We start from the raw sequence: 15,310 nt of genomic DNA, 5'->3' as shown, positions 1-15,310 counted from the left end.
TTTAGACTTTGGTGTTCATGAGCTTTATTTCAAAAGTGGTTATCATTTTAAAATACACTCTCATGAAAGAAATTCCATCTAGCCACCCGATAGGACTTTTCAATTTGTCCCTTTGAGAATCACACAAAAAATGTTTTTGTCTTCATTTGAAATTCAAAGTCGAATGCTTTTTAGAATTCTAGAGCTCTCCAAAGGAGACTTTTTTTCAAAGAACCAAGATCTTTACTACTTAAAGCTAGACTGCCTTTCAGATTTTTCAAGTGTAAGTCATAAAAAGAATTTTCCCCGAAACCCAATAATTTTTGTTTTGTGGACCAAAAGCTACTGAATTCAAATTACAGACTTCCAATTTTATTATTTTTTTAAAAAATAGAACAATTAATGAATTTAGGGCCAATTCTCCGCTATTTTTTCCTGCTTCACTATGACCCAATACTGTGTCATATACAACCCCGATTCCAAAAAAGTTGGGACAAAGTACAAATTGTAAATAAAAATGGAATGCAGTAATTTACAAATCTCAAAAACTGATATTGTATTCACAATAGAACATAGACAACATATCAAATGTCGAAAGTGAGACATTTTGAAATTTCATGCCAAATATTGGCTCATTTGAAATTTCATGACGGCAACACGTCTCAAAAAAGTTGGGACAGGGGCAATAAGAGGCTGGAAAAGTTAAAGGTACAAAAAAGGAACAGCTGGAGGACCAAATTGCAACTCATTAGGTCAATTGGCAATAGGTCATTAAAGGAACAATCCACCGTACTTCCATAATGAAATATGCTCTTATCTGAATTGAGACGAGCTGCTCCGTACCTGTCCGAGCTTTGCGCGACCTCCCAGTCAGTCAGACGCAGTCAGACGCGCTGTCACTCCTGTTAGCAATGTAGCTAGGCTCAGTATGGCCAATGGTATTTTTTGGGGCTGTAGTTAGATGCGACCAAACTCTTCCGTGTTTTTCCTGTTTACATAGGTTTATATGACTAGTGATATGAAACAAGTTCAGTTACACAAATTGAAACATAGCAATTTTCTATGCTATGGAAAGTCCGCACTATAATGACAGGCGTACTAAGACCTTCTGCGCGCTTCGGCAGCGCATTGATACGGAGCTCAGATATCAATGCGCTGCCGAAGCGCGCAGAAGGTGTTAGTATGCCTGTCATTATAGTGCGGACTTTCCATAGCATAGAATATAAAAAAACGCGGAAGAGTTTGGTCGCATCTAACTACAGCCCCCAAAAATACCATTGGCCATACTGAGCCTAGCTACATTGCTAACAGGAGTGACAGCGTGTCTGACTGCGTCTGACTGACTGGGAGGTCGCGCAAAGCTCGGACAGGTACGGAGCAGCTCGTCTCAATTCAGATAAGAGCATATTTCATTATGGAAGTACGGTGGACTGTTCCTTTAACATGACTGGGTATAAAAAGAGCATCTTGGAGTGGCAGCAGCTCTCAGAAGTAAAGATGGGAAGAGCATCACCAATTCCCTAGCCTGGGCCCGCCCATCCTAAGTGTGACGCAACACGAGGACCTGTTGCGAACTTAGTCTGGCAAGGCAAGCTATCTACAGCTTTTCCAAGCTCCCGAAAAATCGGGAGCCAATCAACTTTGAGCATCTCCAACGGCCCTGGGTAGAGGCGTGTTCAAGGCACTGACGTAGTAGAACTGCGACCGGAAGCCATAGATTGTTTACAGAATCTATGCCGGAAACGCTTCATTCACTAGAAACATCATGAACATAGAGCAGCGGCAAGCCTTTGACACAGCGGTAGATGCTGTATTGAAAGCATTCAACGGGAAATTCTCATTGAAAACGGAGCAAAGAGCAGCCCTGGAGGTATTTATTCTCCTCCTTCTTCTTCCTGTTACTCAAGCAGTTTCCGTCGCGTCACATACGTCAGAGGAAAGTGTGATGTGATTGGTTTAAGCTTCGTCACAGCCTTTTCTGGCTTCAACCAGTAGCAAACTGAGGCATTTCAGGGAGGCGGGTCAACCACATGCTTTGGGAAATGGTTGGGCTTAATAGCTTTGCCAGACCAAATGCTCGCAGAGTTTTGAAGTCGCGTTAGCCAGACTACCAATCCCCCTAATTCTGTGCCGACAAATAGTGGAGCAATATCAGAAAGAAGTTTGAGGTAGGGTTTACATTAGACCGTATCAGCGGATCATCAGATTAACGTTTTTAAAACGATTAGCGTGCACACAGCAACACCAATACAAGATTTGTGTGCACACAGCAACACCAATACACGGATACGCTCAGCTCCGCAGGCATCCTGCGCTCCAAATCACTCCACCCTGAACAGCGAGTGCCCTCTGGAGGGTGCGCACTCCGGCCCTGCGCAGCTCACAGAGCACGCGAGTGTAGTGCACGAGCAGTGATTCGGGACTGAGCCGTTGTGTGTGTGATCTCAGTGCATATCACTTACCACTTGCAAGTGGAAGGATGGCAAGCCTAAAGACAAATCATAACTACACAATGGGCAGTATTTACATCAGTATTTGCAGTATTTTCATACTTTTATACTCTTTAATGAAAGGTGATACAAGGCGGAAGTCCGCGCCGTTTTTCAGCAGTCGCGTCACATGACCAACGCCAGCGAATCAGGAAGGTGGATGTCACAGTGACGTTGTCCAATGATGACGCCAGCTAGAGCTCAGCACAGCGTATCCACGTATTCTCAAGGTTTACACAGCACCAGACCAGACACGATCTAGATTGAATACGTGGACCCTGGCGGATTCCTGTTTCCCGGTATTTTAATTTAAACGGACAGTGCATCCGCGAAGAAAACGAGACAGATATGGTCTAATGTAAACTTGGCCTGACAGTGTAAAATTGCAAAGAGTTTGAACATATCTGTTAGGGTTTTGCTGGGAATCGAACCCGGATCGCTGGTGTAGTGATCCAGCAAACCCCCACTAGGCCACCAGGGGAATGACTCAAGTGCAACGGCGTGAGGTGAAAGTAGAGTATCAAAAAACAGTTTATTTACAATATATACACTACATACAATCCAGGGCGAAAAAACCAAAAAGTATAATCCAAAGGTTCAAAGTCCAAAAAATGAGAAAAGAAGAAAATCCAAAAAGGTAGTACAAAGTCCAAAGAAAAGAAAAGGCAAAATGCAAAACGCTCAGAAGATCCAAAAGGGTAGAACAAATCCAAAGAAAACAAAATACCAAAAAATACAAGAGCATAAGCAAGGTACACAGGACAGAGGAAACAAACCATAGGTAGCACAAAGACTCCGTGACTAGGGACCAAACTGAGGGAGTATATATACACAAAACTAAATGGGAAACAGGTGACACTAATGAGGACAAACAGGCAATCAACACAAACACAAAACACAAGAACAGTGGCGGCCTCTAGAGGCCAAAACAAACAAGACAAGATAAGGAAATCACAGCGGCCTCTAGAGGCCAAAACAGTCCCAGTCCTAACAGGACCCCCCCCCCAAGGAGCATCTCCTGACGTTCCCAGGGCGATCCGGATGGGCCGAATGGAAGTCCCGACAAAGTTCCTTATCTAATACATCCTGAGTGGGGATCCAGCAGCGCTCCTCAGGGCCATAGCCCTCCCAGTCCACTAAATATTGGAGCCCACCGCGGACCCAGCGGGAGTCAAGCAGGCTGTGCACAGTGAACACAGTCTGACCCTGGAGGATGCGGGGGGGCGGGGGATTCCTAGGGGCAGGGGCATACGTGGACAACAGTATGGGCCGCAACAGGGAAACATGGAATGTGGGGTTGATCCTTAGCATCCGTGGTAACTGGAGCCGGTAGGAGACAGGGTTCACCCTGTGCACAACTTTGAAGGGACCAACGTAGCGAGGAGCAAGCTTGCGATTCTCCACCCACAGCAGAAGGTCCTTGGCAGACAGCCAAACCCGCTGCCCAGGGCGGAAAACGTGGGCAGGCCTTCTATGGCGGTTGGCCTGAGTCTGGTTTGACCTGGAAGTCTGGATGAGGGTCCTCCTGACCTTGCTCCAGGTCTTGCGACACCGTCTCACATATTAGTTGACCGAGGGCACCCCAGCGTCCTCCTCCTGGTCCGGAAACAGAGGTGGCTGGAACCCGAATTGGCACTGGAACGGCGACAGCTTGGTGGCCAATGACTGCAGGGTGTTGTGGGTGTACTCTGCCCATGGCAGCCAGGTGCTCCATGATGTCGGGTTATCCATCACCAGGCCTCGCAGGGTGGTTTCCAGGTCCTGGTTGAGCCTCTCCGTCTGGCCATTGGACTGGGGGTGGAACCCAGAGGAGAGGCTGGCAGTGGCCCCGATGAGCTTGCAGAAGCCGTGCCACACTCGGGAGGATAACTGGGGCCCCTGGTCTGAGACAATGTCCTGAGGGAGACCAAAAACTCGGAAGACATGATTAAAAATAAGTTTGGCTGTTTCCAGAGCAGAAGGGAGTTTGCACAGTGGTATGGAGCAAAACTAAAGAGGAAAAGGACGACCCAAGTTGTTATCAGCGCTCAGTTCAGAAGCCTGCATCTCTGATGGTATGGGGTTGCATTAGTGCGTGTGGCATGGGCAGCTTACACATCTGGAAAGACACCATCAATGCTGAAAGGTATATCCAGGTTCTAGAGCAACATATGCTCCCATCCAGACGACGTCTCTTTCAGGGAAGACCTTGCATTTTCCAACATGACAATGCCAAACCACATATTGCATCAATTACAGCATCATGGCTGCGTAGAAGAAGGGTCCAGATACTGAACTGGCCAGCCTGCAGTCTAGATCTTTCACCCATAGAAAACATTTGGCGCATCATAAAACGGAAGATACGACAAAAAAGACCTAAGACAGTTGAGCAACTAGAATCCTACATTAGACAAGAATGGGTTAACATTCCTATCCCTAAACTTGAGCAACTTGTCTCCTCAGTCCCCAGACGTTTACAGACTGTTGTAAAGAGAAAAGGGGATGTCTCACAGTGGTAAACATGGCCTTGTCCCAACTTTTTTGAGATGTGGTGTTGTCATGAAATTTAAAATCACCTAATTTTTCTCTTTAAATGATACATTTTCTCAGTTTAAATATTTGATATATCATCTATGTTCTGTTCTGAATAAAATATGGAATTTTGAAACTTCCACATCATTGCATTCCGTTTTTATTTACAATTTGTACTTTGTCCCAACTTTTTTGGAATCGGGGTTGTAGGTAATGGGGTACGGCAGGGGGGAATTCTATCCCCAGCCCTATTCAATGTTTATATGGATGACCTGTCTAGGCAGTTGGGGGGGTGCCAGACAGGGTGTATGGTAGGTGATACCTTGATTAATCATTTTCTATATGCAGATGACCTTACCATTCTATCTGCAGTAGCAGTGGGTTTCAATGGCTGCTTAACATCTGTCCTAATTATGGGGTGGAGTTTGACATTAAGTATAATGCTAAGAAGAGTGTGGTAATGGTTTGTAGGACCAAGGATGATATAGAAATTAAGTTCCCTACTTTTTATCTATCAGGGGAAGAGCTGGGGGTGTCCAATTCTACTAAGTATTTGGGGCACATTATTACTGATACATTGGAGGACAATGCTGACATGAGTAGACAGAGGAGATTGCTCTATGTACTGTACAAGCTAACATGCTGGTCAGAACATTTCAGCACTGCTCTGTTGACATTAAGGTAAACCTGTTTAGAGCCTACTGCTCCCCTCTTTATACAGCTCCACTCTGGGTGAAGTACAAGAAGGAAAGCTTGCGTAAGTTGAAGGTGGCATATAATGACTGTCTTAGGATACTCCTGAAATTCAATGTTTATATGGATGACCTGTCTAGGCAGTTGGGGGGGTGCCAGACAGGGTGTATGGTAGGTGATACCTTGATTAATCATTTTCTATATGCAGATGACCTTACCATTCTATCCCCAGTAGCAGTGGGTTTCAATGGCTGCTTAACATCTGTTCTAATTATGGGGTGGAGTTTGACATTAAGTATAATGCTAAGAAGAGTGTGGTAATGGTTTGTAGGACCAAGGATGACATAGAAATTAAGTTCCCTACTTTTTATCTATCAGGGGAGCATCCCCTCTTTATACAGCTCCACTCTGGGTGAAGTACAAGAAGGAAAGCTTGCGTAAGTTGAAGGTGGCATATAATGACTGTCTTAGGATACTCCTGAAAAAAACAAGGAGCACTAGAGCCAGTAACCTTTTCTGTAAACTGGGACTAACCACGTTCATGGCACTGTTGAGGAACCTCACCTTTAAGTTTATGAGCAGGCTGGACCGCTCTACAAATGAGATAATTGTTCTGATGACAGATCCAGGTCGTAGCTCTGTTAAGTATACCTCTAAGATCTGGGAACATTGGCATGAGTGCCTTTTTTTTTAGCTTTTTTGTTCTTCCTTTTTTAAATATTTATGTAATGTTTTTGTTGTATGTAATGTAATGTCTGTTTTGTGGGCCTTGAGTCTGTATTAAAGTGTATATAATAGTGTCGCCTAGGTCACAGAAGCTTTCAACTTCTTCAATAGTAGGGGAGAGCGGGGTAAGATGAGCCACTTTTTACATTTTTCATCATAACTACATGTTAAAGCCATTTTTGCTTCCAGTCTACACACCATACCAAATTTCAAAGTGTACTGTTACTATCTGAGCAAAAAATAATTGATAAGCTCTTATGGTTAGAGTGATATTACCTCTTGAAAAAAAAAAGTCAAGTGGCTCAACTTACCCCATGCACGGGATAAGATGAGCCACTGTGTGGGGTAAATTGAGCCAACACAAAACATGTTAGGTTAACAAAGTAAACAACTTTTATTATTAGAAATGCAATCAATGAATCAAGTCAAGTCAATCAAGTGGGGGATAGGGCCGTTGCATAGAGAAGGGGAGATGAAGAAAGAGGTGATAGAACGAGATGGGATAGGGAGGGATAGATAGATGGATAGAGAGAGAGATATGCGTAGATAGATAGAAAGAGGGATGGTTAGCGAGGGAATGAGAGATATACTATATTATAGAAATTACTAAAACAGTAGAACAGTGCCAAAAAAATCTTATTTCTTTCAGTAGGTTAAAACATTGCTAAAACATGCAGCAATCATTCCATCAGTCATTCATTTCATCGTTATTCAATGTTCCAAGCGTTCAAATGGCAAGGGAACACCATTTGCCTCTCCCTCCGTGCTGTCCCCCCAACAGTAAAGGGGCGGGGCAATTTTTTCACAATATCCTGTCTTGACAGGACAGCCTCATCTTTCTCTTTGAAGACAAAGGTTGGCTTTCTTGCAGAGCCATGGCATGACCGGCTTCTTTTGAGAAATCTTGCCTCTATTTCAAAGACATCCAATTTGATTATCTGGCCAATGAAGAAATGCACTTTCACCAACTTGGTATAACCTGTCTCTACCTCTCCATTCTTTATCTTTTCAATGAACCTAGTCAGAGTCATCCTGTCCAAATGCATATCCCTCGCCACAGCCCGAATAGGCCTGCCTTTCCTGGCTTCCTCTGCGGCTCTCTCCAAAACTGCACGGGACTGCGCGGCCCTGTCTGTTTTTCTTTTGTATGAGCGTGGCATCATGCACACCTGTAATAACAGAAGGCATTATTTTATTTATTAAAAACCTTTTAAACATATTATTTACATTAACATGTTATTTATTTGTTTGTTTATTTGTTGTTGTTGTTGTTGTTGTCATATATGACCAGTAAATGTGAAAACTTAAGTGTCATCCATATTGGGTAAGCTCAGCCACCAATGGGGTAAGTTGAGCCAGTGGCTCAACTTGCCCCACATCTAATGGCTCATCTTACCCCGTGGCCACCATTTTGTAGAAAAATGCTAATAAAGGGGATTAGGCTAATCAAAATTATTTTTATTAGCATTCATATCATAGCTTAGAAAGCCACTAACTTAACCCTAATGTGTCTAAATATTATTCTACTTTTGTCTTCTCTAAATCATCTTCACTGTGGACAAACATGGAATTGACTTAGAAAGCACAAAAACACATTTTTATAAATATCTCCCTCACCAAGTTTGACATGTGGTGCTCCTCTCCACAAGTGTAAGTAAATGGTCCCGCCCCCCTTTGAATGTGGTCACATGGTCACATTTGTTTACTGTTTCTTAGAAACAGGGGGTGGCTCATCTTACCCCCTGGCTCATCTTACCCCGCTCTCCCCTACCATCATCAACCCTTATTCTGTCATAAACTCTAATTTTCTGAGAGACAACAAATGATGCGTGACCAATTCTGCAGTCTGATTGTTAACTTTTTATTAACTGGTTTAAACTTTTGTATTACCTCTTGGTTTGGGAACAAACCTGGAGTAGAAAGATTCATGACCAAGTATCCATTCATCCATTATCTATACTGCTAATCCCAGCTGACTTCATGCGAGGGGCATGATACACCCTGGGCAGGTCACTAATCTATTACAGGGCTAACACACAAATGATGCACAAACAAATCAGACATCCATCCATCCATCCATCCATCATCTGTAGCCACTTATCCTGTTCTACAGGGTCGCAGGCAAGCTGGAGCCTATCCCAGCTGACTATGGGCGACAGGCAGGGTACACCCTGGACAAGTCGCCAGGTCATCGCAGGGCTACAAATCAGACATTAAAACATTATTAAAACATTTAACGGTTAATTCCTCTAAAACTATTTGAGCACAAATTTTTATTCTGCATGCACAAACTTGCACAAGCAATACACAAACAAATCAAAATACTTTTATTCACATTCACATCATATGGGATGCCAACTTTACAGAGGAGCAATAAACCATACGCTGTGCAATACAAGTAAAAAATAAAGTTTAAAAAAAATCTTTTATCACAGATCCTTCATCCTTCATCATCTGTACCAAATGCATGTAATGGAACTGATGTGCTTTTTAATCCAGTGTTTAAAAAAAAAAAAACACTTAAAAAACCAAGCTGCTATGGTTTACATCACCGACATACTGTGTTTAATGAGTCCATTATAAGGGAAAAAAGTAAATCCAACAGGATGATTAAATTAAATACAGCTAGACCTGGTATAAATCCTTTTATATGCTGCAATAGCACAATTATAGTCACAGGTTTCCACATAGATTCATGGGTTAGAAACTGGCTCATGCCATAATGATTTATAAAGTAACATTTGCTGTCATAAAAGCACATATATAGGATATTACACAGTGGCGTGAAGATATGAAGTTTATCTTCGAGTGGTGAATGTATATATTTTTCAACATGAGAAGATAAACTTCGTATCTTCGTGAAACCATGTAATGTTCTTTATATTATATGGACACATTCACAAAAAAAAATACGCAAGTTAATCAAAACAATTTTAATTTTGAATCAGTTCACCATTTTGACAATGCACATCTATTCAGCAGGAAAACACTGGGAGTGCCGTCATCGGAGTGAAATATGTCACTCAGATCTTTGATGTATTTCGTATGAAAAGTGTGAGTTTTTCTGCACGAGAAGATAAACTTCATATCTTCAAGCCAACCTGTGATTTTCTTTTTATTATATCGACACGTTCACAAACCAAAAGTACCCAAATTTATCAGAACATTCATCGATTTCCTCATGATTGACATATCGAGATTTATGTCACGGTTTTGGTTCTCCATGTCCCGGATGGAGCTTGTATGAACAATACAAGTGGCGTATTTCCTATTTCACAGTAAAACACTCGGTTCTATATAATATTATATATTATTTCTACATAATAATAATAATAATAATAATAAAATATGTTATGTTTATTATACCCTAAAGATCATCTTCTACTTTTGGCTGCTCCTGATTAGGGGTCACCACAGCAGATCTTTCGTCTCCATTGCTCCTTGTCTTCCGCATCCTTCTCTACCACACCTGCCACTTTCATGTCCTCTCTCACCACATCCATGTATCTCCTCTTTGGCCTTCCTCGTTTTATTTTGCCTGGCAGCTCCATCCTCAACATTCTCCTTCCAACATGCTCTGCATCTCTTCTCAGGATGTGCCCATACCATCTCAGTCTCATCTCTCTTAGCTTAATTCCCAAGCTCTCCACATGTGCTGTCCCTCTGATGTGCTCATTCCTTATCCTGTCCAACCCTGTCACTCCCATCGCAAACCTTAACATCCTCAACTCCGCCACCTCCAACTTTGCCTCCTGTCTCTTCGTTAAGGGTCCGGTCTCCAATCCATACATCACAGCTGGTCTCACTACTGTCTTATACATCTTACTTTTGCTGGGACTTTCCTATCACAAATGACTCCCGAAATCCTTCTCCAACTGCTCCACCCTGCTTGCACTCTCTTTCTCACTTCACTATCGCAGCTCCCATTTTCCTGCACAGTTGACCCCAGGAACTTGAATTCACCAACTTTCTTTATGTCTACTCCTTGCATCTTCACTACACTCTCATCCCCATTCTCTCCATTGATGCACATGCATTCTGTTTTGCTCCTGCTCACCTTCATTCCTCTTCATTCCAATGCATCCCTCCATCTCTCCAAACACAACTCAACCTCATTTCTACTTTCACCACATATCACAATATCATCCGCAAACATCATGGTCCATGGTGACTCTTGCCTCACTTCATCCGTCAAGCATAGTCAAGCATCACTATGGCAAACAAAAAAGGACTCAAAGCAGATCCTTGATGGAGTCCCACCTTCACCTTGAACCATTCAGTTGTTCCAACTGCAGACCTCACTGCTGTTTCACTGTTCTCATACATGTCTTGCACCACTCTAATATCCTTCTCATTCCCTCCACACTTTCTCGTACAATACCAAAACTATCCAGCCACTGGGGGTGCATTATTATACCCTAAAGATCTCATCTCATTATCTCTAGCCACTTTATCCTGTTCTACAGGGTTGCAAGCAAGCTGGAGCCTATCCCAGCTGACTATGGGCGAAAGGCAGGGTACACCCTGGACAAGTCGCCAGGTCATCACAGGGCTGACACATAGACACAGACAACCATTCACACTCGCATTCACACCTACGGTCAATTTAGACTCACCAGTTAACCTAACCTGCATGTCTTTGGACTGTGGGGGAAACCGAAGCAGAGATCCCCTCTTTTCTTCTCATCTCATTATCTCTAGCTGCTTTATCCTGTTCTACAGGGTCGCAGGCAAGCTGGAGCCTATCCCAGCTGACTACGGGCGAAAGGCAGGATACACCCTGGGCAAGTCACCAGGTCATCACAGGGCTGACACATAGACACAGACAACCATTCACACTCACATTCACACCTACGGTCAATTTAGAGTCACCAGTTAACCTAACCTGCATGCCTTTGGGGGAAACCAGAGCACCCGGAGGAAACCCACACGGACACGGGGAGAACATGCAAACTCCGCACAGAAAGGCACTCGCCGGCTACGGGGCTCGAACCCAGAACTTCTTGCTGTGATGCGACAGCGCTAACCACTACACCACCGTGCCGCTCTTGTTGTTCCTTTTTCAGTGGTAATTTGATTAGATTAATTTTTTTCCTTAACAAAAAAGTTAAAAGGGGCGGCATGGTGGTGTAGTGGTTAGCGCTGTTGCCTCACAGCAAGAAGGTCCGGGTTCGAGCCCCGTGGCCGGCGAGGGCCTTTCTGTGCGGAGTTTGCATGTTCTCCCCGTGTCCGCGTGGGTTTCCTCCGGGTGCTCCGGTTTCCCCCACAGTCCAAAGACATGCAGGTTAGGTTAACTGGTGACTCTAAATTGACCGTAAGTGTGAATGGTTGTCTGTGATGACCTGGCGACTTGTCCAGGGTGTACCCCGCCTTTCACCCGTAGTCAGCTGGGATAGGCTCCAGCTTGCCTGCGACCCTGCAGAACAGGATAAAGCGGCTAGAGATAATGAGATGAGATGAGATGATGTAAGCAGATTGTGTGAAATGTTTCCTGGAATAAATTTAAGTTTTATTATTTTGTGTAGTTTTGATTAATTAATAATATAAAAACAAAAAATAACATAGTAAGATAATAATATTAAAAATACACAGAACTTTAATTCAAAAAGCACAAGAACACATCAGTCAGCAAAGCATCCACTTTAAACAGGTAGTAGGAACCATTTGAGATTCTCCTCGATTTCAGGGGTCGCGTTTTCAAGCCGCACCGCGCAGATTCGCTGATCTACAATGCATTATTTACCGGAAGTGTGTTTTTAAAATTATTTGTAGGTCTGTTATTTTACCGGAAGTTCCGGTGTTATTTCACTTCCGATGAAATCCAGGGAAAATGAATGTGTTTTTGCGGTCTTTTGGATTTTAACTGTTTTTTTTTTTCAAGGTACAAATTGGGAGACTCATATCTAATCATTGTGAGTGTGTTTTTTTAAAGTATAAATGATGTAAACGATACGTTAATTTTATTAACGTGACAGAATAGCAGCTGACACAATGAGTGCAGACGGGTTTGACACTGACAGCGCGCGCGCTAAACTAGTTAGTAATGAACACAACTGCGTTTTATTCCTTTATTCATTTTTTTTTATTCCTTTAAATTTATGGACGGGTCTGTGTGCGATGTGGAAGACATGGTTAGATGTTTAGTTAAATGTTATTTAAGGGATAATCTGATCATAGATGAATAACCTGTTCATCAGGTCCCATCATAGTTTATTTACCTAATTTGCCCAAATACTTTTGATAATCATGATTTTATTTGGTTTATTGACATAATTCTGGTCTCAGATTCCTGTTCTGGGCTGACAGGAGTGGAACATGATGTGGTTTTCTGCTGTTGTACCTACAGTGGTGCTTGAAAGTTTGTGAACCCTTTAGAATTTTCTATATTTCTGCATAAATATGACCTAAAACATCATCAGATTTTCACACAAGTCCTAAAAGTAGATAAAGAGAACCCAGTTAAACAAATGAGACAGAAATATTATACTTGGTCATTAATTTATTGAGGAAAATGATTCAATATTACATATCTGTGAGTGGCAAAAGTATGTGAAGCTTTGCTCCGTACAGAACAGCTTCAACTCTGGGATGTTGGTGGGTTTCCTCACATGAACTGCTCGCTTTAGGTCCTTCCACAACATTTCGATTGGCCATTGACTCAGCCATTCCAAATATTTAACCATTCTTTGGTAGAACGACTTGTGTGCTTAGGGTCGTTGTCTTGCTGCATGACCCACCTTCTCTTGAGATTCAGTTCATGGACAGATGTCCTGACGTTTTCCTTTAGAATTCGCTGGTATAATTCAGAATTCATTGTTCCATCAATGATGGCAAGCCATCCTGGCCCAGATGCAGCAAAACAGGCCCAAACCATGATACTACCACCACCATGTTTCACAGATGGGATAAGGTTCTTATGTTGGAATGCAGTGTTTTCCTTTCTCCAAACATAACGCTTCTCATTTCAACCAAAAAGTTCTATTTCGGTCTCATCCGTCCACAAAACATTTTTCCAATAGCCTTCTGGCTTGTCCACGTGATCTTTAGCAAACTGCAGACAAGCAACAATGTTCTTTTTGGAGAGCAGTGGCTTCCTCCTCACAACCCTGCCATGCACACCATTGTTGTTCAGTGTTCTCCTGATGGTGGACTCATGAACATTAGCCAATGTGAGAGAGGCCTTCAGTTGCTTAGAAGTTACCCTGAGGTCCTTTGTGACCTCACCGACTATTACACGCCTTGCTCTTGGAGTGATCTTTGTTGGTCGACCACTCCTGGGGAGGGTAACAATGGTCTTGAATTTCCTCCATTTGTACACAGTCTGTCTGACTGTGGATTGGTGGAGTCCAAACTCTGTAGAGATTTTTTTTTTAACCTTTTCCAGCCTGATGAGCATAACCAACGCTTTTTCCGAGGTCCTCAGAAATCTCCTTTGTTCATGCCATGACACACTTCCACCAACATGTGTAGTGAAGATCAGACTTTGATAGATCCCTGTTCTTTAAATAAAACAGGGTGCCCACTCACACCTGATTGTCATCCCATTGATTGAAAACACCTGACTCTAATTTCACCTTCAAATTAACTGCTAATCCAAGAGGTTCACATACTTTTGCCACTCAAAGATATGTAATATTGGATCATTTTCCTCAATAAATAAATGACCAAGTATAATATTTTTGTCTCATTTGTTTAACTTGGTTCTCTTTATCTACTTTTAGGACTTGTGTGAAAGTCTGATGTTTTAGGTCATATTTATGCAGAAACATAAATTCTAAAGGGTTCACAAACTTTCAAGCACCACTGTACCTGTCATCTACCTCAACATTCAATGTGTTGTGCACTTTTGAGATGGTTTTTCTGCTCACCACGGTTGTAAAGACTGATCACTGGAGTTACTGTAGCCGACAGGACAGTCTGGTCATTCTCCTCTGACCTCTCTCATCTACAGGGTGTTTCTTCTCACAGAACTGCTACTCACTGAATGTTTTTGTTTTTCCACACCATTCTATGTAAACTCTAGAGACTGTTGTGTGTGTGAAAACTCCAGAAGATCAGCAGCTTAAACATTTAACTCTTGACCTATATATCTGTATGATTTATTGCATTAGGTTACTGATATGTGATTGGCTGATGGGAGAACTGCATGAATAAGCAGGTGTGTAAGAAATATGAGGGTGGAACAAACAACGGTGATTGGAAAATAATTGTGATTATAGCATTTAATTTCTGAGTCCCTGTATTGTGCAATGTAAATAAAGTTGCATCTATCTATTAATGATTAGTCAATAGGAATAGTGATGGTCAGCGATTGGTTATTGGGAGCAATGGTGGCTGGCGATTGGTTATTGGGAGCAATGGTGGCTGGCGATTGGTTATTGGGAGCAATGGTGGCTGGCGATTGGTTATTGGGAGCAATGGTGGCTGGCGATTGGTTATTGGGAGCAATGGTGGCTGGCGATTGGTTATTGGGAGCAATGGTCGCTGGCGATTGGTTATTGGGAGCAATGGTGGCTGGCGATTGGTTATTGGGAGCAATGGTGGCTGGCGATTGGTTATTGGGAGCAATGGTGGCTGGCGATTGGTTGCTGGGGAGCAATGGTGGCTGACGATTGGTTATTGGGAGCAATGGTGGCTGGCGATTGGTTGCTGGGGAGCAATGGTGGCTGGCGATTGGTTATTGGGAGCAATGGTGGCTGGTGATTGGTTATAGGGAGCAATGGTTGCTGGCGATTGTTTATTGGGAGCAATGGTGGCTGGCGATTGGTTATTGGGAGCAATGGTGGCTGGCGATTGGTTATTGGGAGCAGTGGTGGCTGGCGATTGGTTATTGGGAGCAATGGTGGCTGGCGATCGGTTATTGGGAGCAATGGTGGCTGGCGATTGGTTATTGAGAGCAATGGTGGCTGGCG

The 15,310-nt window shown here is 43.0% G+C and overlaps 1 protein-coding gene across 4 annotated transcripts in view; it reads left to right on the top strand.

Annotated features, from left to right (window-relative positions):
- The first annotated feature begins 12,211 nt into the window (after window positions 1-12,211).
- The window catches only part of gpaa1 (glycosylphosphatidylinositol anchor attachment 1), a 47,435-nt gene continuing 44,336 nt past the window's right edge, over window positions 12,212-15,310 (top strand). The window contains exons 1-2 of one of the 4 annotated variants that reach the window (XM_060913892.1): window positions 12,220-12,310; window positions 14,510-14,556. Coding sequence is in view for 1 of the 4 variants with exons in the window: in XM_060913878.1 (XP_060769861.1) it covers window positions 12,233-12,279 (47 nt within the window). In the remaining 3 variants the exon portion in view is untranslated. Of the gene's footprint in view, window positions 12,311-12,401; window positions 12,435-14,509; window positions 14,557-15,310 lie in introns of those variants that run through there. The other 3 variants (XM_060913900.1, XM_060913878.1, XM_060913885.1) reach the window with 3 other exon arrangements.

The sequence above is a fragment of the Neoarius graeffei genome, chromosome 1, assembly GCF_027579695.1.
Source record: "Neoarius graeffei isolate fNeoGra1 chromosome 1, fNeoGra1.pri, whole genome shotgun sequence".
Lineage (NCBI taxonomy): Eukaryota > Metazoa > Chordata > Actinopteri > Siluriformes > Ariidae > Neoarius > Neoarius graeffei.
This window is presented reverse-complemented; position numbering and strand designations above follow the sequence as displayed.